The sequence below is a fragment of the Tiliqua scincoides genome, chromosome 10, assembly GCF_035046505.1.
Source record: "Tiliqua scincoides isolate rTilSci1 chromosome 10, rTilSci1.hap2, whole genome shotgun sequence".
Lineage (NCBI taxonomy): Eukaryota > Metazoa > Chordata > Lepidosauria > Squamata > Scincidae > Tiliqua > Tiliqua scincoides.
The window spans coordinates 28078093-28105253 of NC_089830.1; the positions used below are offsets into that span (position 1 = coordinate 28078093).

General features: G+C 56.2%; 1 protein-coding gene across 1 annotated transcript in view; it reads left to right on the top strand.

Annotated features, from left to right (window-relative positions):
* Window positions 1-27161, top strand: part of SIPA1L3 (signal induced proliferation associated 1 like 3) — a 47066-nt gene continuing 19905 nt past the window's right edge. Inside the window, exons 1-4 of the mRNA XM_066638481.1 lie at window positions 1-61; window positions 23904-25532; window positions 26115-26245; window positions 26499-26687. Of these exons, the coding sequence (XP_066494578.1) occupies window positions 24050-25532; window positions 26115-26245; window positions 26499-26687 (1803 nt within the window). The 5' untranslated portion in view covers window positions 1-61; window positions 23904-24049. The remainder of the gene's footprint in view (window positions 62-23903; window positions 25533-26114; window positions 26246-26498; window positions 26688-27161) is intronic.

Genomic DNA, 27161 nt, shown 5'->3' on the forward strand with positions numbered 1-27161 from the left:
AGCGGAGGAGCGAGCGGGTGCCTGCGCTCTCCCTCCCCCCACACGGCCGCGGAGACGCCAGGTGAGCCCCCCCGCCCTCAGACCGCCCCCCCCCGGCCCTCCGCCTGCCGCTCCCTTCCTGCTGCCCCGGTCTTGGTCCTCTCGGCCCGGCCACGGGCTGAGGCAGCCTCGGGAGGGAGCGAGGCATGCTGGGAATCGTAGTCCTCTTTCCTAGGGAAGAGTCGAGGCGGCGGGGCGAGGGGACTACAGTTCCCAGCAGGCCCCGCGCGCACGCTCGGCCGGGCTCTCCTGGCAGTGGGGGGGTCTCCGTCCGGTCCGCGAGTTCGCCCCCCCGCCTGGGGGCGCTGTTGAGCAGGACTCCGCTGGGCGGGTAAGAGGCGAGGAGTGCTACAGTGGCGTAGCTGGAGGGGGGCGCAAAGCAGTGAGGCTGCAATCCTGTGCACACTTACCTGGGAGTAAGCCCCATTGACTATAGTAAGGCTTCTTTCTGAGTAGACATGCATAGGGTTGGGGTCTAAGGCTAGCCACACTTACCTGGGAATAAGCCCCGTTGGTGATAATGGGACTTACTTCTGCGTAGACATGCATAGGATTGGGCTCTAAGTGTTGCAGGGTGGCTCCCTGTGGAGTGCAAGCGGTAACCCCCTTTGGAGCCATTCCACGCGGGAGGAGCAAAACGGAGCCATATGGCTCTGTTTTGCTCCCCCCCCCGCGTGTAATGGTTCCGAAGGGGGGGCTGCTTGCACTCCACAGGAAACCCCCCTGCAAGACTTAGTGCTTTGCCCCCCTCCGGCTACACCACTTCCTGTCTGGCAGCCTGAGCCATCCCCCTCCCATGCACACCTGCCATGGACCCCCAGCTTGAACTCCAGAGCTGGTAGATGGGCTGCGGCTACTCCCACCTCCCTCTCCTTTGGCCCTCTTGCTCTGAGTCTCTGGGAATGGTCTGTCAGTGTGACAGGGATCATCCAAGGGTTGGGGTGGTGGTGGTGGTCAGCATGACTGACTCTGCGGGATGGGTGGAGGATGATGGCAGGAAGTCGCTGGCACGCTTCTCCGCAGGGTCTCCACTCTCCTGCTGCACCGTGAACAGGTGGAGGGTGGCGGAGGCAGCAGGTGATGGTAGGGGCTGTCAGGCACAGCCGCCCCCCTTTTTGGTTTTGTGGACTTGTTGGGACATGACAGCCACTGCCTCGGGGAAAAGGCTTGGTAAGGAAAGTTCTGTAGAAATCTCTGACTTTGGGGTGGTTGTTCACCTTAGTCTGGGTGAGGGTGGTGCGAATAAAGGCCTGTGAACTGGTGATTGGGGGCAAAGACTCAGGTAGCTGCGTCTGAGTTGCACAGGAGAAGAGGCTGGTATGGACAGTGTCATCGCAAACAGGCAGTTGACAGCGGTGTGGTGTGTTGGGAGGGAAAGGTCTGTTTGTGGTGGGGTGAAAGGCCACCTTCGGGTGTCGCTTTTCATCAGCACAGGTGGGTGTTTGGGACCCGTGCTGGCAGGTTGGGTTCGGTTGCTTGGTTCCTGCCGGGCGCAGCCTGTGATTGTGAGATGTGGGGGTCTTGGAGACGTCTACAGAGAGCACTTGTGAATAGGTCTATATACATTGCTGAACTCTTTGCACTGTTCTGTTTTTCTGTGTTCTTGTTAAATGTGTGCCTGGGGAATGAGCCAGTGGCATCCCCTGGCTGCTGCTTCCAGTCTACCTTCCACAAGGCTTCAGGCTGCTCTGGATTGAGTCTTTTAAGACACAGGTTGGAAAAAGCAACCTGGGTGAAATTGAAGCTCAGCCAGACAGCAGAAGCTACCTGACTATTTGCCATTGTGGGCTGGTCCCACAGGGGTTGTCCCGCAGAGAAGGGTCCCTGAAACTGCCAGCCCTGGAGGTGCCATCAGCCTGCACACAGGTGGGTGTGGTGCCCAGGTGCCCTGGAGAAGGTTGCTCTTGAGCTGTGTGGTCAGTCGTACTCTCTTTTCTAAGTGGCACCCAGGGCACTAGATGGATTGGCTCCACCTCTGCACTGCTGTGCTGGGGCTGTTTGTCCTGGGCTTCCTGCATCTCAAGCGCTGATGTCATCTTAACACCTACAGGAGCAGAGCAACAAGATCAGGTTCCTGAGGACTCAAGAGTCTGTGGGAGGGCAGGTTGGACCAAAAGCCGGAGTCAATTGCGTCCTGCATCCTTTCGGTCAATGGATGTAGTGTGTCTTGCTGCTTGCAGTGCTACGCTTGTGTAGTCCTAGCTGTCTCATGGCTTCCACTTGGAGCCTGTGCTGAACATGAGGTACTTCCCTCCTTGCCCAACTGGGAGCTTGTCTTGCAGGCCTAGCAGGCATCTTGCCAGCAATGGGGGCAAGGAGAGCTCCTTGTTGACCCCAGTGAATGTGTAGTTCCTTTCTTTGGCCTCTGGGCTCCTGGCTAGTGTGTGGCAGGAGATGCCCTACTTCAGACTCAGGAAGGCTGCTGGGAGGCAATTTGAGCAGGTGGCACCAGGCTAGGTAGGCCAAGGTCAAGGCTTGGCAGAAGGGGTTCCCTGTGCAGAGATTTGGCCAGCTAGGCACCCACCAACTGAGGGCCTTGCTGTGTGTGATGCAGTGGCCCTCACATCAGCCCTCTTCCCAGCCCTTTGTGTGCTGCAAGTAGGACTGTGGATGGGGACCAGTGCAGAAGCTGCTCCCCGAGAGTCCTGGCTGTTGACCTGCATCCTCTGTTGCCCAGTGGTATCTTGTCCCCCTGGCACTTGCCTCTGGGCCTTGTGCATACATTTTGTTGAAATCAGGGTTCCTCCAGGCAGGACAGGAAGCATTTGGGGCCTGGATGCCAAAGAACTAGCAATAGTTGTCCAGTTGGCTCAGCAGTTACTCCTGGGCCTGTGTACAGCAGCTGGGAAGTGTTAGGGGAAGGTGGGTGGTTCTTCCTGGGGGCAGGGGTGCTCTTTGACACTTCCCAGGCTGTGCCTTCAGAAGTGGGGGTGTTTGGACTGAGGACTCGGTGTGTCGTCACGTTGTCTCATAAGCAGCAGCAGTCACTGCCCCACACCGCTTGGCACTGCAGAAGCCGGCCTTCCAGGAAAACAAGTCAGAGTCCAAGCGGGAGGAGAGTCTGTTTGGCTTGCAGACACACAAAACGACTCTGGGCACAGTTGTCCTTAAGCAAATAGCCGCTCCCTGCAGGGTTTACCTTCTACAGCAGACTCATGAAAGCGAAACAGGCCCAATAGGCAAGGTGTGGCAGGGCAGGGTGGTTGCTGTGGCAGCGAAGTGTGGTCTTGTGCATGCCCTCAGCGTGGCTGACTGTTGGGGCCACAGAGGAGCTCAGTGGCCTAAACTCAGCTCCAGAATTCTGCCTCTGAGCCACAGAAGCAGTGTTCTTTTTGAGCTCGGACTGTCCACTGTGCAGAATTTTCAAAACTTGCCTCGTCCTCAAATACTGTGTGTGTTGTGCGGGGCGTCCGTACTGTGCCTGGCCTTCCCTTTCCTTTCTTGTCATGTTGTACATCCTGTTGAGTTTTCCCAGTTCATTGCTGAACAACAAGGCACCTTCTGGGCTACTCTGTTGTGCCTCGTTGCCAAACAGGTAATTCTTCCTGGCAGGTGGGGAGTCAGGACATGGGGTGGCTGGCAAGGTGCCCAGGGCTGCTTTTGTTAGACAAAGGAGTGAGCTGGGCCTTGTGACTAGGGTCTGGAGTTGTGCAGAGCTTGCTATCCAGGCAGGGAAGGGGGAATTCCCCTTGTGTGTATGGGGAGGCTGCAGTCCTACTCTTTGTGCTGTCAAGACCACTGGCTGCCCTTGGCCTCAGGGCTTGGTGTTGACTGAGGATGGCGTCAGGTTTGTGTTCCGCATGTATTGATGTGTCTACTTCTTGCATCTGTAAATCAGTTAATTGGTGCCACCCATGCACGTGGCATTTTCTAGAGCAGTGCTTCCCAGCCTGGGGTACGTGTACCTTCAGGAGTACTTACCAAGACTCCTGGGGTACTTAAAAAAGAACTGAATAATAGCAGAAAAAGGTAGGTCTGTATTAGAATGCCTTGCGGGGCTGGCAAGGTGGGAGGGAAGGTAGCTAGCTGGCTGTGAAAGCCCCAGCAACTGCTAGTTTCTGGTCATCAATTTGTGTATTATCACGTATGGATCAGTAGTTGAAAACATATTTGAAACAACAACTATATTAATTACAAACATTTTGCTAAAATGAGGCGTACAGTTTATGGCTGCCAAGGAGTACGCAAGGTGTATGCCAGGAGGAAATTGGCTACCAAGGGGTATGCAGGCGAAAAAAATGTTCTAGAGTAAGGTTCCTGCCCTGAGCACCTTACAATGTAGCTAGAAATACAGGGGAGACCATAGTGTTAGAGGAAGGAAATGGAGAAGAGGGTGGGCAGGGAGACACACGCAATTATTTGTTAGGCTTACTGATACTTCAGGTGGTGGTGAAGGCTGTGTATGATGGAAACCCGGTGGGGGGGGGAGTTAAGGAGTGTGTGTGTCTTTAGTGGCTGGTTTAATCTGTCTTGTTCCGGCTCTGTTGCTGAACCATCTGTCCTATTCGCCTGTCTTATTCCGGACCAGATCTGAACTCCCTGCAGGTGCCTGTCTAAGAGGCGGAGGCCTGTGTGGGTGATCTGAGTGGCCATGTCTGTTGCCAGTAGCACTACTGTCCTAGCAGGGCAGGCCTGCTCCCTTAAACCCCGCCACAGCCCTTGGAGTGTTGCCTTCTCCAGGGGGCTTCAGTGTTTCATCAGCACCAAATGCAGAAGGAGCCCGGGTGCAGCCATGTGGCTTTCTTGCACTCGAAGTCGGCTGTTTTGGGAGCAGGCACACACCCACAGGTATTTACAGTAGCAGGCAGCCTGTGGAGCTGAGTTTCCCAGCAAGTCAATAGGTCCCCTCTCTTGTGTGGGGGATGTGCACAGCCAAATTGAATGGCAGGCAGGAGGAGCAGGAGCAGTTGCCCTCTACTTTGACAGCTAGCTGGATGTGGGCAAAGGCAGAGCTGTCTTGGAAGCCCTTCCTGGAGGCCTTGAACAGATGCAGCCCTCTCCCACCCTGGCAGTCAGCTTGGGGTTCAGGGTTTGAGCTTCCTGGATCCCCAAACTCCTTAGTGCTTAATCTGTGATTCCCAAACCACAGATGTTGCTGTCCTGGCTCCTGAATCCCACATGAGCAGATCTCCTCCCCGTGTTTCCAGAGCAGGTGGCTCCTTTGTCTTCCTGCCTGCTAGTGAGGTGGGGAGATCTGCAGTTGGTGAGAAGAGCCAGGATTGTCCAGTTGTCCTCCTCTGTCCGTCACGCAACCCTGCAGCAGCACCAGCCTGGCTTTCTGATTGCAGCTTTGGCTCAGGAGTGAAGCCTGAATTCTGAGCCCCCGAGTCCCTTCTGCCTCCCTGAGCGTTCCATGGTTCAGACGTTTGCCATCTGTTCTGCTCTTTGGCCTTCTATAATAAGACAGCGAATGGCAGAATCCCCAGCTTGTGGTGGAGGATTAATTAGCTTTCACCACCCTTCTCACGAAATACAACTTTATTAACTTCTTAGCGCAATTGCCCCCTGAACTGTGGGGAGTTCAGGGGGCTCCTTGGCCTTGAGTCCTCCCCTGCTCTTCCTTTTGCCAGGGAATTGCTAGTTCTGGCTGGTGTCAAGTCCTGCAATTCTTGGGAGCAGGCAGGTGGGAGGCAGGCTGGAGGGGAGAGATGTGCTCCACACCTTGTTATGGTGAGTCTTCTCTTCTTATGGCTGGGGATCAGGTCTCTCTTGATGTGTGATGCTGTCAAAGGGTGAGGGAAGGAGGCCGAGATGCCTTGTGGGATTGTGAGGATCGGCAGGAGGAGCGTGGAAAGGGCTGTTGTTGGCTAGTTGCACAACTTGGACAGGGAAAACTGTCCCCCACTGACTTGTGGCCACTGCAGCAATATCTCCTGTGGCGCAGGAGTGCCAAACTAGAACTCAATTGTTTGTGGGTGTGTCAAGAAAACTCTTTAATTTGGATTGAGCCATGTTTCTGGAAAACTGGCAGAGGAAGCTGGAAAATTAACCCAGGTCCTCTTGATGCCTCCAGGAAGCCTCTTCGTCCCTGGAGTGAAACAGGTGCTCCTGTGAGATCCAGAGTGCACAGTTTGGACCTTGCTCTGTGCAGGAGCCTGGGGTGTGCTTCAGAGCACGGAGGAGACAGACTTGGCTGGTGGTGTTTGGTGGTGAAGTGCAGGAGCTGGATCTAGCTCTTTTTGGCAGCTGTGAACTCACTTGGGTGTCCTCTGGGCCACCACTGCCCACCACCCCTTGCACTGACAGCATGATGGTGGCCTGCGCTGCAGAGCGGTAGACAGAAGTCCTGGAGTAAGGTGCACAAACTGCTCTTGAGTGGTGTGAAAACTGGGCCTCAGTCCTAGAGCTGCTTTGCCAGGGGTGGAGGGTGTTGGCTTTCTGGCGATGTCACCTGGGCCTGTGGCCTTGGGAAGATGCCCCACACTTGGTCGGCATGGGTTGATTTCTGCTGGGCTCTTGAAGCAGAGTCTGCTTAGGACAATGGTCTGGGGCCAATGCCTTCCAGGGTTTCCATTCCCCTTTCCTCTGCTGGGGTGGGGTGGTCAGGGTAGTGCAAGGCAACCTTGGGTACGCCAGTCTGGCTCTGCGGTCTGCCCACACAGAAAGCTGCGCTGTGGGCTGCTGGAAGGCCAGAGCTCCAGCTGGCCATCTTGGGGGAAGGCCATGCTGCTTTACCTGCTGTTGTGAGCATGAGGAGCTCGGCTTTCGCTTCAAAGTGCGAGCTCAGAGGCACCTGCTTTACAAGTCCCTAGGCAGGTGTCATGGGCTGCTGCTGCTTCTGCCCTGTCTCTTGTCCAGGACTTTTGAGCTCTGGGATAAAGACTTGTTTGCTTGTGAATTTGCAGATAAGGGAATTATCTGTCTGAGCATTAGGCAAGAGAAGCCTTTTGGCCGCGCTCCTTGAGCCGCGCTCCAGCTTCTGCCTTCAGCGAATTGGGATGTCCTCGTGATGAATGAGATGAATGACTCTCTCTGTTGTGCCGCAACCGTCTTTCCCTTCGGATGCAGAAATGGCGATCCAATGGGTGCAAGTTTGCCTGTGTCTTTCAGGGTGGACTGGCTTAGCAGTAGAGTGATCTGCCTCTGCCATCTTGGCCTTGCCTGCAGGCCAAGATCTGGAAGGGGGCACTTCTTTCCAGCAAGGAGAAGTGCCTTGTGTTTAGGGTTTCCTGTGATCCCTAGGGATGCAGGGCTGGGGGTGGTGGCTGGAGGCCAATGAAGCCTCTGCTGCTGAACCCTGTTCTTCCCACCTTGCACTGGAACCTGCCTGACTTGTGCGTATCCCCATCTCACTCTTTTCAAAGCTGGTGACCTGAGAGGGAGACAAGATCATGTGGAGAGTGACCCTCTCTTTCCATTTCCTGAAAAAGGCAGCAGCAGAACAAAGGGGTTGGGTAGGGGCTTGTCAGAACACTACTGGCGTGGGGGCAAGGTGGCAGTCCACTTGCAGAAGTATTGCTGGTCGTGGTCATGGGAGATGTCTAGTGTCTCTTGTCGGGGAATGGGACTCAATGCACCATTGAGTTCCTTCTTCCTGTGATACTCTCTTGGAGATCTTGTGTGCATGCTGCTGATCACCTGTGTCCCAGGATGTGCCTCCTTTGTGCAGTGCGTTAGTGAGTCAGCGCTTCAAAAGCATCCTGAATTATTCTTCCTTCAGCTGGGGGTGCAGGAGGCTATGTTTGCAGTGGGGCCCTCACCCTCTGGGAAATGCCAGGGTCTACGCCCACTCTTAACTCTTCATGGATGGCAGCCAGCAGCTCTCCTCCTCTGCTGCAAGGTGCTCCCTGGAAAATGTGAGAGGACAGGTAGAGTGAGGGGGATGTGACATCCTGGAACACGAGGACAGCCCTGACCTCACCCTACACTTGACAGGTAGCATAAAGAGCCCATTCATCCCTCTTGCTAGGGCAGGGCTGAAGTACTTCTCTCCGGAACCTGCTCTTGCTCCTAACTCCCGTTGTAGCAGGGGGTGGGGCGGGCACGTCTGGCATGCATTTCATTGGGGTCGGGACTGTATTGCGTGGAGACATGCTTAGATGTTTGCTGCCTGCTCGGCACCAACCCTCTTGGAGCAGGCCGCAAGGCACATGTTGCCGTTGTCTCTGTTACCTTGCTTTTGCCTGAAGGCTGCCTTTTCCTCCAGCTTCTCTGGACAAACGCAGCAGCTTCAAGGACTTCTCAGTGGGGCTGCCTGGCTAACAATTGTCGGTTGGGGCTTACACATGAATGCCATTTTAGATCATTGCTTATTGTTGCCAAAGTGCAACTGAAATGGTGGATTGTAGCATAGAATATGTAAAATAATAGGTCTGATAAAGGATCATTGTGTCCACTTAAAACTAAGCATGCTGTTTTCCCTGTCTGTGTGCCTGTCTCCTGACTATTGGCCAAGTTGCTCTGATGTCACAGAAGCTTGGGAAAGGGCAGCAGGACTGTGGAATGGGAAGAAGTGGGGCTGAGGAATATTGAGAAAATACAGGCAAAAGAGGAGGGCCTCTGGGAGTGGGGATGGAGGGGACCTAGGAAAGGAAGAGTGGAGGCAGGCTGGCCCTGTGGCAAAGCCTATTTCCGTGGCAGGAGGCCCCCACTGTTTCTTCGGCAGCTCAGAGAAGCATCATATTCGTGCCAGTGCTGGACCATCATCTGTGTAGCTTTGCTGTCTCCCTCTTCTCTGCCCATTGGCATCCTGGAGCTTTTGCAGGAAAGACCCTCTGAAGCCGGAAGCCTTTGTTGCCCCCCCCCAGCTGGGCTCCTTCTGTGGGCAGGGCCTGAACGAGCAGGGAAGCCCCTCACTGCTCCTTTCTGGCCCCACCGGCAGTGAGTGGTGATCACATCCGGCCGTCCTTGCCCAGATGCCCAGCTTTCTGCTGCCAGGTGGCCTGTTGGGACAGGGCAGGGGGATGCGTGATGGTCCTATGCTTATCCAGCTTTTTGTTTGCATTTGAACTTTGAATCTAGATGGCCGGAGGGCAAGACTATGAGCTCTCTGGGTTCACCTGTACCTTCCTCAGGGCGGGACTTGGATACCTGTTGGCGGAGGACCAGGCAGAAGGCCTGCCTGCCTACCAGGCTTGCTTGTCTGCCCTGGTTGAGTGCATGGCCTTCCTGCCAGCCTGCACAACTGGCCCATGTCCTTCTTTCCTGCCCCTCAGACCAGGGCTGTGACTTCTGCTCTCCCCCTCTCCTTGAGCTTGGCTTGTTCAGTTGAAACACTGCATGAAGCCATGGGAAGGCTTTTGGAGACATTCCGGCACCTCTGGGGATCTTACCACTCTGAAGGGTCTGGGGCTGAGTTCATAAGATTTTGAGGAAGGACCGAGGATTAAGTGATTTTGGAGTGACTTGCACAGGGTGAGGGTTCGCTCCTCTCCAAAGCAGATCGGCTGCAGCTTCAGTGTGCCTTGAATATGACTGCTGAGGCCTGCATTCCTGTAAATCCGTGGCACACTTTCCACCCTTGCAACTATCCATCTCTGAGGGCGGGAGTGGAGGCTGAGCAAGTGGCCTGGCTGAGGTTGCTCCATGAATTTGCAGTGGGGAGGTGGTTTCTCCTCAGGTCCTACCCTCTGTCCGTGAGGACCATGTGCAGGTGCACAACTGTCTGCACAAGTGAGGAGGGGAAACATGCGTGCTCCGTGTGCTTTGGAGGCTTCCCCAGGAAACGCCTGACAGGTCTGCCCTGGGGCCACCTTGACTCTGTTTTTGGAGGGCGCACAGAGAAGTTGTGCTCCTGCTGGATTGGACTATTCCTATTGGTGCTGCTCGTGGTCCAGGGCCCTGGAGTCCAGGCTGGGTCTTGCCTATCTTCGCAGGCCAGGGTGTGTGTGTGTGTGTGTGTGTGCATTTGCAACTTCTTTGTGTTGTGGATTTGTCAGAAGTGGCTCTCAAAGGTGTCATGTCAACGTTGAGAGCCCTCTGGCTTAACCTCCTTGGCCTGGATGTTTTCACTCAATGTTTCAGGGCACCATCTTTAAATATCTTAATGGGAAGCTTTCATTTTCCGTTTAGATATGAAATGAGCCTGCAGGTCCCATTTCCATGGGATGCTGCAGGAGACACAAAGGCCCCCTGTCCTCCGACAATGGCTGCCTTTATAGGGAAGCTCCCCCCCCCCCCAAGGGTTGTGACAGGAGAGGAAGCCGTCCCTGCGGGCCTGAACCCATTCCTAAAATAGGTCTGCTGCCTGGTTGGGTACAGTCTGCATTTGCTCTCGACGCCAAGATGAGGCTTTCCACATGACAGACTCGCACGGGGCCTGTCTGTTCCTCTTCCCCCTTCCTTTGCATGCATTTGCTAAAGGCCGTTTTGGTCCTTCCAACTTGCTCTGATCCATGGAGTCTAACTGTCTTCCTCCTCTTCCTCAAGACAGAGAGTTTTGTGGCGGGAGATCAATGCTGTTAGCCTAGCTGAGCAAGCAGCTCACAACACCCTTCTATGCCAGTTGGGCTCATCCTATGTACTGGCCTCGGTCCTCCCAAAGGGGGAGATTGGTGGGCAGGCTGTTCCCTTGCACCTTCCCTGCACTGGCAGTGGTATGCTATGCTTTGGAAGTCTATGGGGCTCAGCTTGGTGGCACCCTTATGAGGGCTCTGGGAAGCATTCATGTGTTTCTCTTGAGCCGGGCCTCTTGGCTCTTCTTATTGCCTGCTTCCCCCCCCCCCCCGTACTATGTGGCTGAATCTGCATGTCTGATCTGCCTCTGGGATACAAATTGGCCTTCCCAGTAAATGGCGGTCCCTGTTTTTGACCCCCGCAGAAGATCTCACGACAGGGTCTGGAAGCATGTAGGGATGAAGATGAGGCGGCCCCTTTGCTGCTGCAGTTAAGCGGGTTTGGAGCTGATCAGTGCCTGGCTGGGAGACCACCTGGGAGAAGCCCCCCATGAATGGTTCCAGGAGGCACAGAGAGCGAGTATGTGAGAGAGAGAGGTGCGAGGCTGGATCCGATGAGAAGGAGCGTCTCTGCTGACCCTTCCTTGAATGAACAAGGTTGAAACTGGTGTTTCACAGCTAATCACCCCCCTGCACAGGCAGCAGCACTCAGACCCCCCCAGTGCCCCACGGTAGCCACTGTGTAGGTTTGGAAGTCTCTAGCCTTGAAATGAAGCCGAATGGTTTGTGCCGAGTTGCTGCCTTGTTACCAGCGCCAAACATTCCTTATTGATTTGTGGCTGAGCAGAAATCTGCACTATGAGTGTTCAGGGCTGCAAGAAAAGCTCCACTGATTTGTTCCTATGTTCTGCTGCTTGTGTGCTGACAGCTTGTCCATCATTTTTAGATGCTGGGCATTGGTTAAGCTGTTTGCCCTCCCTCCCTCCCACGTTGCATTGCTTTTGGAAATTGTGGTGCAAGGCCAGAGCCGCGGACTGACGTGCACCAATGGGGTTGTGTGTTGAGTGCAGCTCTGCACCCAGGAAAAAGGCCCACAGAAGTGGAGCTGCCAGCACAGTGCAAGGACTGCAAGAGGATCTGTGGGTGGCGGCAAAACCAGCAGTGCCATCTGGGTGGGGGGGGGGTGGGGATTAGCAAGAGAAGAGAGCACTGAAGTTGCACTTTTCTGCCTCCCATGAGAACACAGGTGCAGAGAGGCGAGGCTGCTGTGGGGCAGTCCCTTGTCCATGTCCAGCTCGCGCGCTGTGAACTCAGCAGTGGTGAGGTGGCCACCAGCCTGGTGCAGAACTGCTGGGGGTCCAGCCTTTTTTCAGTGGCTGCCCTCTGCCATGTGAAGCGGTGGGCGTTGAGTGCCTTGGGCTGTTCAGGTATCTGGCAACTGCCCCACGGCTGTCCCCCTCCATCTCTGGCTTGTGCTTTGCAAAATCCTGCAGCACCCTCCCCAGTGGTGTTGCATGTCCACGAATAGCAGCTCTTTGCTCCCGCATCATGAAGAATTAATGCCCCCCATGAATCTTTGATGCCTGCTCCGGTTTGTGTCGTCGGCTTCTGGCAGCGGGGCCTGTGTCTTCCCACTGCTCTTCGTTGGCTACCCCCCCATTGTGTCTTCCTCTCATCACAAATGTGCCGAATTGTGCCCCTTCTGTCCCCCTTCTGTACTCCCTGGGTCTCATAGCAAGTGGCTGGCAGAAGGGGGTCTCAAGATCAGAGTGGTGAGAGAGGAGCTTGCTGGGGGGGGGGGCTGTCTTGGGTCTGACCACAGACCCTTCTGTCCTGTGGCAGCAGCAGTCATGGGGGAGCTGGCTACTGCTTGGTGAACCTTCTCCAGTGCCTCTTGGGATCCTCACTTCACGTGGCACATATTAGATGCTGCAGAATCCCCCCCCTCGTGTTTGCAGTGGCTGAGCTTGACAAGCCTTCGCGCCCCCCCCCTCCAGACTCTGATCCAGGAGCCGGAACGGTGGGAGCACATTCTTGTGCAGGGCCGGGCGGCGAGTTCATTTGGCAGTGAGAGGAGTGTGTACTGAGTGTGCGGGTGTGTCTCTGGATCAGCTTTCTGGAGGAAACAGGGCTGGCAGGCAGTCTTGGGTCGAATCCCCAACTGGAACCATTTTTGTGGGATTTGTGGGTGGCTGCAGTCTGTGAGGTTTGATACTGTGATAGAGTGTGTGGGGGGGAGCAGTGCTGATCCATGAGGAACAAATGGATTGTGGAGGATCTGGATCTGGGAGGCCTCATTGGGGCATCACACACTCTGGGAGCGCCTGAGGATGGGGAGTCCTTGAGCCCAGTGTTGCAGCTTGGATCAATCCCTGTGTCTGAGAGGAGAAGTCATGGGCAGTGGGATTGTCAAGGCCTGGGACCAAGTAGCTGCTGTGAAGTGAGCCCTTAAGTTGCTTTCCAGCTGGCCTTGGGAGCTCCTGGCAGTGGCAATTCTGTGGCTTTTGCTCCTCAAAAAAAGCCACGCACAGTCCCAGGCCGTGTGCTCAGGTCTCTGGAGCAGGCAGATCTCCCTACCCGGGAAGCCGCAGTGTCCAGGCTGCTCTTTCTTTGCTCCCCTTCCTGGACAGGCTGGAAGCCACCTTATGGGTGGCCTGCCTGGGTTTCACTCCCCAAAGGCAAGAGTGAAACCCCTGCTAATTGGGTAAGAAGCACTTTTTCAAGTGGGTGTTCCTTCTTTTAGCAGGGGGAGAGTAACTGGCCCACCTCACCCCAGCACTGTCTGTTCTAGTGGCTGTCTGCTGGTATTCATTTGCATCTTTTTAGATTGTGAGCCCTTTTGGGACAGGGAGCCATTTAGTTATTTGATTTTTCTCTGTAAACCGCTTTGTGAACTTTTAGTTGAAAAGCGGTATATAAATACTGTTAATAATAATAATAATTAATTAATAAGAGTGGCTCATGACGCAAGTTTGTGGTTGTCCGACATGGAGCTTTGGAAACCAAGGCAAGGCTCAGTGTGGCACAAAGAGGATTGCATCTGAAGCTGGGCTGGAGCCTGGCTCTAGCCAACCGGTCCCAGCTTGGCTGCCTCTAGGGGCCAGTTCGGGGCTGGTGCAGCTGTCAGACTGCTGGTCAGTGCCAGCGTCAACTGGGGCCAAGGGCTCCCCAGTGTGCATCCTGCACCACCTTCCCCCTGCTTGGACTCCCAGTTGCCCTCCTTGCCTTGCAAGGAAACAAAGGAGTGGCGGAACCAGTCTTGCTCCCAACCTCTTGCTTGCTGCTGCCACCACCTCTCATCCAAGGCCTGTGTGGTGTGGGTGCTTTGGGCAGGAGGTACAGCCGCTCCCTGGCTAAGGCTGGCAGCAGGGTGTACTTTTGGACTCTGGAATAAGGAAGCGCATACTGGGCCGGCATCATGCTGCTCCTGCTTAAAAGGGGGAAACGTCTGGCTTGGAGAATTGGGTGTGTGGGACAGGGGGAGTGCTGAGAAGCATGATGGCAAAGCAGGGGAAGCCAGTACAGGGGTGACAGGGGAGGGCAAAGGCAGAACCTCCTTGGCGAATGCCTGTGCACCACCAGCACAGGGGTGTGTGGCAGGTCCACCGCTAGCTGCAGCTGTGGGTTGTGAATGCTGCTGATGCAAACTTGCCTCCCTGCAAGAGTTGCCCCAGACCAGTGGTGGTGGTGCGAATTGCAGCACAGATTTTGATCCAGCTGTTGGTGAAGGGGGGTGGGTGCAATGAGGGAAGCAGATGGGGCCGCATCTTGGGGTTGCAGTCTATGGCTGCAGGGGAGGCGAGGCAGGCTGGCCTCTTCCCAGCACCTGGGCCTGGCGCCTTGCTGGGTGTGGGGCCTCTGGCTGTTCCTCTGGCTCCTCGGAGGGCTGCTGTTTCTGTGGGTGTCGCTCCCTCTGGTGAGGCTTCGGCTGCCCTCGCAAGCTTGACTGGCATTCCAGTTGGCTGCACTCAAAGGCCCTCCGCTTCCCTGGCCAGCAGCCAGGCTGGCTTTTGTCTGCCCCTTCCCCACTACAGCTCTGTTCCTGGCTCACAGTGTGGGAATGGCAGCTTCTTGTGCACAGTTCTGACCAGCAGGTCCTGCCAGAGATGAAGTGCGTTCCCGAGCCCTCAGGGAGTCCAGGCCGTGGAAGCTGCTCCTGTCCTTGAAGTGAGCTCTGGGATTGGCACCCGGCTGCTGCTTTGGCTACTGTCCTTGGGGGAGGCCGGGCTAGGTCTGGAGCTACCTGGAGTTGGGGGGGAGGCAAGGCACATGCCAAGGTTTGCCTAACCTGAGCCTGCAACCACTCTCCCAGGCCCCTGGCAGAAGGATGTCTGCCCGGTGTTGTTGCTGCTTGAACTGCTGCTAGCAAGAAAGGTGGGTGAAGGAGCTGGGGACCCACTCTGTGCAAGGCCTGCCTCTCCCACTGCAAGACCCAGCCTGGGCTCAGACCAGGTGGCCACAGGTGGTAGAGGCTCTAGTGGGGCTGCCTGCGGCTGTCAGGCTGCAGCTTAGGGAGGCCCCCATATTAGCTGCCCCTCCAAGGTCTGCTGCTCTTGGGTGCTGGAGTTTGCCCTTCCGGAGTGGGAACCTGGCCCTTCTGCACCATGAACCTGACTCCCAGCGCTGAGGCTTGGGCTTGAAGCGCATGCAGAGTCTGAGGAGGGGCCTCTCCTGAGTGGGTGAAGTGGGCCGTTCTGTGGGCTGCCTCCTTTCGTTTCCCTTCCCCCCTTGAGCCTCCACTTACTGATTCCAACTCTTGGGTCAGGCAGTTAATCTTCTACCTGCAGTAGCTGTGCTGAAAGCTATTCTCCCCTTGCCCTCGGAAAGCAAGCTTGGAGCCCTTCCGCCTTCTGTAGGTGTCGCTCCATCTCTCCTCCGCCACTGCCCAACCCTGGAAGATTGTGCTCCAGCTTCCAGGAATGTTCTTGGGCCTTGGACTGCGCTGCACTGCCAGGAATGCCCCCTTCCCTTCTTGCCCATTGGCCTGACTTCCCAGTGTGTGTGCTTGGGGTGGGAGATGGCTTGGCTTACAAGAAGCAGAGCAGACCTGCTCGGCATCCCTCCGCTCCCACCTTGGGCATGCAGCTCTGTCTGGACAGTATGGCCTCTTGGGAAGGAAATCATATGAAAGTCTGCCTGCAGGAAGGCGCAGAGGCCATGCCAGCAGGGATCTTGGGGGACTTCTGTCAAAGAGGAACCAAGGGACCTTCACCTGCCTCCTCTTTACTGTGTACAGCTTTGCTCTGGAGCCTAGCAAACTGAAATACCTTTTTCCTAGCAGAGACTGAAGAGCAGGACTCCCAGTGTGGGGTTGCCCAAGCCTCCTGGCATGGCACCCCAGGAACCCCCTCCAGAGTTTGTCTGTTATGACTGCAGTGTCTGATGGTGAAGGACCTCTCCTGGTGCTCCCTGCTGCTTCTCCTGGTCCATCACCATGTTGCTCACAGGACTCCTGAGCTGCCTTCTGCCAGAGCTAGTGCTCAACCTCCATGGTACCCAGATCACTGGTGAAGGAGGGGAGGAGCAGCGATGCCGGCAGATGCCTGGTTCCCAAGAGCTGGCGTGGGGGCCTGGCTTTGGCGTAAAACGCACCCAACCATCTGCGCAGTCTCTGTGGTTCCACTGCCGCCGTGTTCTGACTGTTTCTCCCTTCCTGGAGGAAATGTCACAGCAGCAGCAAGACATGAGTAATTGGAACGACACTCGGCTGCCTGCCCACTGCTGTGAGAAGAGCCGTACAGAGAAGATGCGTCTGGGAGATGTTCAGAGAGGGAAGCTGCTCAAGGAGTCTTGGGCTCAGAAGGCTGCTGTGGGAAGCCTCCCCTGGAGTTTGCTTTTAGGGGTGGGGTGGGGGAGCTCCAGCTTCTTGCTGGCTTTGTGGCTGGTGGCAGGACCTTCTTCAGTGTGTTCCCTTCCCCAGAACTTTCCCTTGTGGTTGCTGCTCAAGGCCTCTCCCTTGAGGCGGAGACTGACTTGTGGAAGAGTCTTCTGCCAGGATTGTCCTCTTTATCAGAGAGGGAGCCCCATCTTGGGGTTTCTGGCCTCCCCAGGGGCCTGCCATGCTTGTTTTGAGCCCAGCCTGAGTTAGGTTTAGCTTGATGTCCACATTGCAGACACGTCCATTGAGGCCTAGTGTCATATTGTTTGACTCTCCTGTCAGTGTTCCCAGTAACTTGGCCTGTGGGGTTGTAACTAGGGATTCTTGGGATGCTCCCTCTTCCTCACAGCCAGCTGGGTCTGTTTTCTGCCAAGTGAGTTTGTTGGAACAGGGGAAACAGGTGGCATCTTGGAACATGTAGATGTGGAGCTGCATCGGAATGCGCATGGAATGAATTACCCACGGTGAATGCATGAATGCATCCATTCGCTTTTCCTCCTGCTCCGCCAACCTCTGGGAAAGAAAAGAGCCTGTGGGAGTTCCCCTGACCAGGAGAATGTGGTAGTGCTGGGCGCAGCTCTGGGACCAGTTGGTTCAAGCAGCGGTGAGTGTGTAGTGGTGCGTTTGGGGAGCTTCTCTTAGCTCTGGTCTGGCTTGTGCAGAAGGTGCTGCTGCCGCTGCTCCAGAACAACTTCACCTGGGGGTTGCAGCTGGGCTGTGCCCCAGAGAATCCTGAGGCCCAGCCAGAAGTGCCTCCTTTCTTGGGACAGCACAAACCTCTGAACAACAGTGGGGGGGGGCTGTTTTGGGGGCAGGGATATCTCAGGCCATTGGTTAGGTGGTTTCTCTCACAGGCAGACCTCAGCCTCGCTGCTCCTGCCCCGCTCCTTCTCTTGGAGTGGGGTGCAGTTCCATGCCAGTGGGTGAGCCCCTGCAGCTGGCCTAGTCTGCCACGAGACCCCCAGGTGGCTTCCTGCTGTTTCCCTTGGGGTGCTTGACAGAGACATGAGGACTATTTGGGAAGACCATATTCCTACATTCTCGGCCCTCCCAGGGAGAGAAGTGGCTGGGTGGGGTGCCCTTTGCACAGGCAGTGCACACCCTCTGCATGGGAGCAGAGGACCTGCATGGGGTGCTGGGTTTAGCCCCCAGTCACCTGGAGTACCAAGAGAATCCAGTGCAGAAGAGCTTTGTTGCTGGAGCTCAGCAAGACCTGGCGCATCCGAGTGCAGCAAGTGTGGTGGTGGTGTTGGGCCGTGTTCTCCACAGGTTTGCTTTGTGACTCAGAGAGCAAGCTGTTCCTTCAGAGAACAAGCTGTGGTAGCTGAGGAACTGGAGCTGTGATTGAGGGGGCTGCGCATTGCCTTGATGGATAGGGGCCCCGGGTTTCTTCCCCTCCTGAGTGCCTGTCAACAGTCAGCTTTTTCAGTCAGCTCTGTGGGGCCTCTGTGTGTTGTGGGGCAAGTTGCTGCAGTGGGTTCATCGTACCCAGCCCAGTTTGGGAAAGTCTTGATGGTGCCTTCAAGATTCTGAGAGTGTTGAGACATTCCAAGTGCTTCTGAACTGTGTGCTGCTTAACTGGCCTCTGTCTCCTTCCCAAGCATTTGGTGCCTTGTGCCCTGCCATGTCACCTCTGTTAAGGGGTCCTGAGTGCCACCCCCTGCTCTGAAAGAAGTAGCTGCCCCATGGTGCTTAGAAACTGTCCAAGAAGGAAGTCTCCTGGCCTCTATCAAGACTCTGCTGTCTTCCTCCTCTGTAAATATCATGCACACTCTAATTATGGGGCCTAGTGCTAAGGACACAGGGTGCTGCCTTCTGCTCAAGGAGGTTTCAGCCTGACCCTGCAGGGGGGAGGCAGGGAGAGCAGGTCACAGGATGGGCTTCTTTATCTCTCCGAAGGGGAGCAGCTACTGGATGGAGTTTGGGACCATGTCCCGGCAGTCAGTCCCTTGCAGCTAAGATCCAACTGAACCTGTGTGTATGGCAGGGGCTGGACACCAGAGGAGGCTGAAAGCCCCCCCCCCCATTCCACCATTGTGTGTCGGCCTGTGAGGGATAATTCCACAACCAGTCTTCTTTCCACTGCAGGGATGATCTCTTCCCCCTTCTCTTGCAGGGGACAAGCATCTTATTTATTTACCTGGGCATTTGTGTGCTGCCTTTCCACTTCTTGACTCACATGTTGTCTGACACCCTTTGCTGGTCTTTGTCTGTCAGGGGGGTTCCACTGGAGTATCCAGCAAGGGTCATTCATGTGATGCTATGGCACTCCCCCGACGGACACTAGGGGCCATGGGTAGGTGCTTCTTGCTCTCAAGAGCCGTTCCTAGATGGCTGCTGGCTGTGGGGGGCTCTGTTGGCTCTTGCTGCCCCATTTGGGGGAGGGCAGGTGCTTCTGCAAGGAGCTTGGGGAGCTGGAACCTGCCTCTCCCTCTCACTTGAAGAGGCTGTTCACCCACTTTTGTAATGCATGGAGTTTTTAAAAGGGGGAAGGGGTTGTGGAGGAATGTTGGCAGTGTCTGACTGGGGATTGCCTGGGAGAGGAAGAGGGGATTTGGACTGTCTCCTGATGGGCTTCTGTGTCTGCACTCTCTCTAAGCCCTGTGGGCTGTAAGCCTGATGTTTACAGTGAGCGGCTTCCAGTTGGCCAGGGCAGATGCCGGTGAACCTGGCCCAGCTTGGGGGGATGTGCAAGGCTCTGGACCCACATGCCCCCTCCCTGGCACAGCAGGATGCCTGGGGCTTCTGTCTGTCAGCTGGGCTTGGGATTTTTTGCAAGCCACAATCTAACCTTTATCTGGCCTTCCCCAGGACCAGGAACACTGCTCCCTACCCTCCTTCAGGGCTGCAGGTGTTGCATGTGTAACACCTACACTTGCCAAGCACGGGAGAGGCGGAAGTCCTTTGGAGGGGCTAGGGCTGTGGGATGCACGACCTGCTGGCCCCAGAGGGCACCCCAGGGGGCGCTCGCTGGCTATCTCAGTACTTCCAGTGAAGTAGAGACAGAAGCCCTACCACACATTTCTGTGTGACCACAGCAGGTCACCAGACAGTGAAGGGATGCACCTATTCTTCTATTGCAGGGTCCACGCAGTGATCCACAGAAAAAAGTCAGGAAGTCGACCCTGCTTCCCCCTCCCCAGCCCAAGGCCAACTAGGCCTGCACAACCAGCTAGCCGTCTGCCTCCTCCCTTAACTCCAGCCCCAACAACCTGTTCACTAGCTTTATGGCAGAAACCACCAACCACCTTTTTGGTTACTTGGGACAAAGAGCCAAGAAAGACCTCCATAAGAGCTGGGACTGGGACTTTGCAATCCTCGCCTTGGGCACCTTCTAAAGTGTGTATTGCATCTCTTCCAAGTGTTCTATGCCGAAAGGAACAGAACTTTGTGTGTGTCTCCCAGTCCTCCATCTCCTGCTGTGACAATGGGTCCAAGATGGGCACACCAGTACTCAAGGCGAGTGTGAAGAGGGGGCTTCTGTTAAGGTGGCTGACTTGGCTGCAGATATTTAGAGAAAGAAATGGAGGCTGCTGACTTGGTGGTTTGTTTCCAGAGAATGTGACCGTGGTGGTGCTCAGACAGTGTTTGCCCCAGTTGCCGGAGCTCCACTGTGCTGCTTCGTAGATGTCAAGAGAGAATCGACAGGGATTGGATTTTGCTGCTGAAGCATTCAATGGAAGCTGGCTAGGCTCCCAGCAGCCGGACTGCAAGTGGTGTTTGGCCCAGGGCTATGCAGAGACATTTTAAGCAGCGAGGGCTCCAGGGTCACCATGAAAGCAAGCAGCGTTTATAGCATCTGGTCTTATGGACTAGAGCCCCCTCCTCAAATAATAATAATAATAATAATAACTAGGTATTTATATACCACCTTTCTGATCATCGGATTACTCCTCTGACTTTATTCAAGGCGGTTTACATAGGCAGGCGTTTCTAAATCCCTCAAGGGGATTTTTACAAACTTAAGAGGTTCTCTCTTTCAAGAACCAACCACATTTCAGAATGGATCTTCCTGGTTTGGTCTCACTTCTGGCCTCCAGTTCTCCCACACAGGCTGGCAAGCAGCTCCATCTCTCACATGGAGGGCAGCCAAGACGCTTCTTGCTTACACCAAGAGAAGGTGGAATCACTCAGCTTGGCTTGTCAGCTGCTTCAAGGTCTGGCCGTTCTCAGCCGTTCAGGGAGCTGCCGGTGTCCTTGAACTGGCGACCTTCTGATGTTATCTTCGGGCTAACGGAGGCTCTACCCTCTAGACCAGACCTCCTGCCCAATATTGGGTGCCCAAAATGCACCCACTACTGTCCTTAGTTGGCAGACTTTGTGTTCTGAGAGGTTGGAGAGCAAATGGGCACAGTGGGGCCCAAAGGCAGTGGGGCACAAGAGGTCCAGGCTGTGCTTCTGCCGTGCACAGCTCAGATGCCTCTGAAGAAGTGTCTGTGGCTGTTGGCAAGGAGACTACCTGGTGGCAATTTAAGGTGCAGAGCCAGGTGCCCTGTGTGAGGACCATGCTGATTGTGCTTTATCCCCTGTTGTTCCTTGGTTTGGGGCACTTCCAGCTTCTCAGAAGCTCCTGTGTAAGACCAGCAGTCTTCAGGTGGCTGAGATGTTCTCCTGCAGCGGCTTTTGTCCTTTCTTTGCAATGTTGTTGCCAACCAGCCATGTGCCTTTGTGGATTCCAAGTCCTCCCTGTCTGGAGTAGGTGGGCTTCCTGCTGAATGGCATGTGCCTACTGACTTGTCTGTCTAGGGAAAAGTGGCCAGTGGTCTAGGGGTAGAGTGGCCAGGTGGCTTCTCCTTGTCCAAACAGGTAACTCTGTGGCATCATGAAACCTCAGCTACTTAAGTTAGGCTGCAATCGTAACCACAGTTTCCTGAGAGTAAGCCCCATTGAACAAAATAGAACTTGCTTCTGAGTAGATCTGGTTAGGATTGTGCCCTTAAAGCACAGGATGAGTGGCACATTTTTGCGTTGGTCTGCAGAACATGTTCTCCAAGAAGTGCAGGCCTTGGGGTTCCTGGGCAAGGTAACTAGTTAGCAAGAGGGTCTGCCTTTCTGGCTAGCCATGTTCAGGAATAAATTTGTGTGTATGTGAGGATTGGGGGCTTTGTGTACTTTGATCTTGAGTAGCTTCCTGACTCCTTCTGCTGGGAATTCCTAGTTATTGCACTCAGTAATTCCTATTCTTCTGGATTTTTAATAACCTAGGTTATCTTTTATTCTTGCCTGCCTAGTCCATGTCTATAGGTAGCGCCATGGGTTGTCGTGTCTGATTGCTCTGAGATGGTGTCGTGTGAACACTAACTACTAGGTGCTACTCCCCTTGGTCAGCCTACCTTCTCCCAGTACCTTCAGTAACAAAGATAGTCGTGTCTGTTGACAAATGTTACTTCAATTGGTTCACCACACTAGCATGGTCAGGAGCACAGGAAGATCTGGCAGTTTTTGCTCTCTCAGTCTCACTCCTAGAAATTCTGTGCTCTATAAAATTGGGGTTACTTGTTCACCTGTATAAAATGTAGCATGGAGACTGTTCCCTAGTGAGGGGTGTAAACTGGGAGAGAGGAAGCAGCCTGTGGTGAAGTGGGACTGCCCTCTGGAACTGCCCTGGATCTGCCTAGCCTGGCAGAGGTGGCTGGGTGGCCCCATGCTGAAGAAGGCAAGCTCAGGAGAGGTCCTGTCCCAGTCCAGGTCTGACCAGTGGTGCCCAGTCCAGAAGCAGGCTGGCTCTTCTGCCTTCTGGGCCTGCATGGGATTTGGTGCTTGCAACCCTTGGATCCCCGCGTGCAACCGGACCCTGTGAGTTCCTTAGCATGGGGCAGCAAATAGATCAGCACTCGAGCATGATTCTGCATGAAGGTTGTCATGTCCGATTGATTGCCTCCCTTCTGCGCTCTGGGGTCTCTCCAGTTCACCCTCCTTGCCTGGGTGTTGCTGACTGCCTTGGAGGGCTCTGCACCCTGTCACCCAAGGACTTGCTGGCCAGTCCTGGGCCCTCATGCAAAGGGCCGGGCAGGGGAGATGGTGCCACTGTGGGGAGCAAGCGGCTGCTTGTACAGGGGCTGTGGGAGAGCGCCTGGTTCCTGGTCAGCTGCCTGTGGTGGATTATCTGTCGCTCAGGGGAAGAAGCGCACAATGCCTCTGGTGGCGCGGCCTCATTAGCGACCTGGGAACAAAAGCCTCTGCTAGAACTCCCCCTCAAAGTAGGTCAGCTGCGAGGTAGTCCAGCTCCTCTGTGCCGACTTGCAGTGGGAGCTGCTCCCAAGGGTCTGCCTCCCATGGCCAGGCCAGAGGTGAGCAGAGCTTGATCAAGGGCTTCTGGGCCCTTGCTCTTCAACAGCCCAGCTCCCCGGCTTGATGGGTGCAGGCTCTCCTCTGAGAGGGCTCCCTTGACAACATTCTCAATAAGTTTGTCAGGAGCCCAGCAGGGAGAACTAGCGTTGCATGGGGAGTGGCCACTTAGGCCGGCCTGTGGCTCCTGGGAGGTGTCTGCTTCTGCCTCGAGCCCCCTTTCCCCCTGTTGCACTTGACCTGGACGTTGCCCAGTTCCTCCCCACGGCTACAGGGTCTGGCTGTCCTGGCACTTGACCTGATGGTGCCCCAGCTCCCTCCCTTCCTTTCACCATCAGATGGAGCTGTGCTGGGTTTTGGTTACTGGGTGCAAGCCCTCTCCTCCTATGGCAGCAGCAGTTCCTTGCTCCAAGGGTTGCTATGGATCCGGTCCCAGAGAGCTGCAACTTGCTGCCAGAGCCATGTGGAAAGTCTGGGGTCCAGATCCTGGCTGCACTTCCCAGCAGGACTGCAGAAGAGTCTTTCCCAGCTGCAGTCCTCCAGAGCAGCTGCTGCTGGTCAGGACCTTGTGAGGGGGGTCAAGGCCTAGCTCTCGGTGCTTGTGCATGAGCCCACCTGGCTGGCTATCCTGGTGCACACAGCTGCACCTTTCTGGTGTCCTTTGGTGCTTGACCAGGAATCTGTCCCAGATGCCTCCCACGAGCGAGGCTTCCCTGCATGTGAAATGGGCACCACGCTGCTTGGAGAGCAACGCCCAGTGTGAAATTATTGCAAACCGATCTGCCCAGTCCTTGCTGAGGCTGTGCCAGCAGCACCCCTGGCATTGGAGTGGCGGCCCTTTCTGTGCGCTCTTTGGTTGCCTTCACCACTTTCTGCTTTGGCTCTTTTCCTCAAAGGTTTCCTGTTTCCAGAACACACCACAGTGCCAGCCCTGGGCTCGAGGGGGTAGGGCTACCACACACAGCCACAGGTTGCTTCAACGTGGTGCTTTGAGTAAACTGCGGGAAGGTTTACTCCCGCAGTTTACTCCTTGGCTGTGGAACTGTTTAACCTACACGAACCCCAGAAAGATCTCTGGAGCCCAGCCAGGCAATTTATTCTGCTGTAGAGGAGGAGAGACCAGGAGGAGAGCGTGTCCCAGAGTGGAGGAAACGGCCTGCAGTAGTGGCTGGACAGGGGCTTGGTAGGGGACCTGATGGTTGGACTGAGGCAGCATCAGGGCTTTTGGGGTTGCACAGTGTCTAACCACACCCTCAAGCGGGGGGCAGTCGTCCCAGGTATCCAGTGGTGATGAGTTCCTTTGGTTTGCTGGTGTCATTGTCTGGTCTCCCTTACTAACGTCGTCCTTTCCCTTTTTCCTTCAGGATGGCTTCCAAATAGCCTGGAGCTGAAGAAGCAACGAGCCCTGAGCCCTGGCCTCCTCCTCCAATGCTGGCTCCTGGGGAGTTCCAGCCTTCGCCATGGCCACATGGTGCTCCCTGGAAGGGAGTCCTAAGGCGGCCCCTGGCAGATGGGCACCCAACACCTCCTCCACCCCCAGCAATGGCTGAGGCCGGTGCTTTCCGATGGAGCTGAGTGGCGCCTTCCCGCAAGGAGTCGGTGCTGTTTCCCTTTGACTATGACCTCCTACCGGCCTGTACCAGAGAGTGGTGACGTGGGGGGCCCAGGCCTGAAGGGAGGTGATTACTTCTCTCCCGGGTTCTGGGTCCAGAATGGCTGCAGCACACACGTGGAGGGTGCTGCGGCCTTGCGAACGGCCACAACCACCCCGGCCATGCCGAAGATGGGCGTGCGAGCCAGGATTGCCGATTGGCCCCCCAAGAGAGAAGGGCCAAAGGACCCTGCTGCCCCCAGCACCTCACGAGACCTGGAGACCCCAGGCTCAGGCCCTTGGGGTGTCCAGAATGGGCAGCTTCCCAGTGGGGCTGCCCCCTCTGGCGTCCGAGGCTTCCAGCGCCTGGCCCGGAGGCGGTCCAAAGATGCAGAGTTCCAGGATGGCTGGCCCCGATCCCCGGGCAGGGGCTTCCTGTCACTGCGGAATAGGAGCAGCAGTGAGATCACACTGGGGGACTGTGACTCGGAAGAGGCCTTTGAACCTCGGGCCACCAAGCTGGCGGGCGGCCTGCCCCTCTTCCGGGAGTATGGCAGCACTTCCTCCATTGACGTGCAGGGCCTCTCTGAGCAGAGCTTCCATGACATGCTGAACGAGTTCCGCCATGGAAGGTCGGGGGCCTGGCAGTCGGGGTCCCTTAAGGCTTCCAGGAGTGCCAAGGCCGAAGCCAGGGGCGAGCAGGAGCTTCCCCTCCTGGTGGATGAGTTCCTTCTCCAGCACAAGGATAAACCCCGCAAGAAGGGGCCCCGGGCAGAGGGGGCTGGTGGAGACTCCATCTTCCGGAAGCTCCGGAGCGCCAGGGGTGACCACGAGGTGGGCAAGGAGGGCGAGGAAGGCAGGGCCCAGGAAGGTGGCCGGCCATGGCTGTGCCAGAAGAGCTTTGCCCACTATGATGTCCAGAGCATGCTCTTCGACCTCAATGAGGTGGTGGCCAGGCGGGCATCGGTAGCGCAGCGCAGAAACACAGCCACTGGGGCCTCAGCCGCATCCTCCGTCTCCCGAGCCTGTGGCTTGGGGGGCCTGGAGCCGCCTGTGACTTCCTTCCTCGGCAGTGAGGACCTGAACTATAAGGAGAACTTGGAGCATGACCCCGGGGACAGCACCAGCAACGACCTCCTGCTCAGCTGCCCGCACTTCCGCAACGAGATTGGGGGCGAGTGGGAGCGCAGTGTCAGCTTCCTGCAGGCCTCCGGGGCCGCTGGCGGTGGCGGCGAGGGCGGCCTTGTGGAGGCCTGCCCAACTGCATGCTGCACCAACGCCAGCATCTCCGTGCTGGAGGTCCCCAAGGAGCTACAGCGGAACGTGGGCAGGCTGAAGCACTACAGCATCGAGCACGTGGATTCTGGGGCCCGATACTACCAGGACTTCTTCTGTGGGAAAGGTAGCCATCCTGCTGTTTCCCCTGCCTGGGGGGGGGGGCTAGAAGGGGCAGGTGGAGCGGGGGGGGCGACCTGCACTCAAGATGGGACCCTGTGCCACCAGCCCCCCTCCCTGAGCCACTGCGCGAAGCCACCGCCACACCATAGGCACTGCTGACTCTGTGCACAGTGCCTCTCAGGAGAGCCAGGTTGCAGGAGGGGTGAGGCAAGCTCAGAATCGCTTGGAGTGCTGCCTCTGAAGAGACAGTCCCTGTAAGCCTAAGCACTGGAGAACCCCCTTCTTTTATTTTAAGAAAAGGGGGTGGCAGTGGAGGGAGAGAATCCACAGGCACCTGCATGTGTCACCTGCTTCTTTTCTCCCCCCCCCCCCAAGCAATAAGAGCCACATCCCCTAATATCCCTTGGACATGGCCCCTGCCTCACAGCATGAGTCTGGCCTTGCACTCTGCAGCAGCTCCCCGCACTGCCCCCGCCTCATTGCTTCTGTGCCAGGGGAGTCTTTCGGCCCACCAGAGCTTGAAGTGCTGCCTGTTCCTTCCTCCCAGGAGAGAGAGCCCACCTGTGTTCCTCTTCTCTCTTTTCAGAACACTCAAATTACTTTGGGGTGGACGAGAAGCTGGGGCCCGTGGCTGTCAGCATCCGGCGTGAGAGGCTGGAGGACCACCGGGAGCACGGGCCTCAGTACCAGTACCGGATCATCTTCCGCACCAGTGAGGTAGGCTGCTGCTTCTCTGGGGGTCGGGGCTGTCTTGGAGATCACCCCATCCCCATTCCTGCCCTCTTCTTGTCTCATCCAAGTGCTGGCTGATGATGTTCTTAAAATCCTTCCTGGGCACGGATGGATTTGGCGGGCTGCAGGAGGTGGGGAGTGGCCTCCTTGGTGGTGGCTTCACAACTCACAGCAAGGTGGAGTGTGAGCAGCGGATGCTTCCTGCCAGTCCCACGATGCTCTTGTATGTGTTCTGCAGCTCACCACCCTCCGGGGGTCCATCCTCGAGGATGCCACTCCCACTGCCACCAAGCACGGCACTGTCCGGGGCCTTCCTCTCAAGGATGCGTTGGAGTATGTGGTCCCAGAGCTGAACATCCACTGCCTCCGCCTGGCCCTGAGTGTGCCGCGAGTGACAGAGCAGCTGCGGAAGCTGGATGAGCAAGGGGTGAGTGGCTGGTGGCGCAGAGACAGTGCCGTCCTCTCTGGCCAGTGGCAGAAGCAGCTGGCATTGCAGCCCTGGTCAGCAGTCCATTCCTCCCTCCGCACTGCCCAAAAGAGCTGGGGGGGCACAAGGGCATGAGTGGGCTTTTGTCACCGCATGAGCGCGTGCAGAGTTCCTCCCCACTTGTTGTTTCCTATTGCACTGAGGCCCTTGCTCAGAAGGGACACTCCACTTGCTCCTGGGGAAGGGGCTGAAGGTAGTTTGGCCCAGGGAGGGCACTGTGAGAGCTCTGTGGAGCAACACACTTGGCACAGACAGGGCCCGATCCTAACCAACTTTCCAACACTGATGCAGCTGCAGTGCAGCCCCGAGGTAAGAGAACAAACATCAAGGCCTCCATGACGATCCCCCCCCCCCAACATAGGAAGCAGAACATGCCCCTTTGTTTTGGCTGCACCAGTGCTGGATAGGATTGGA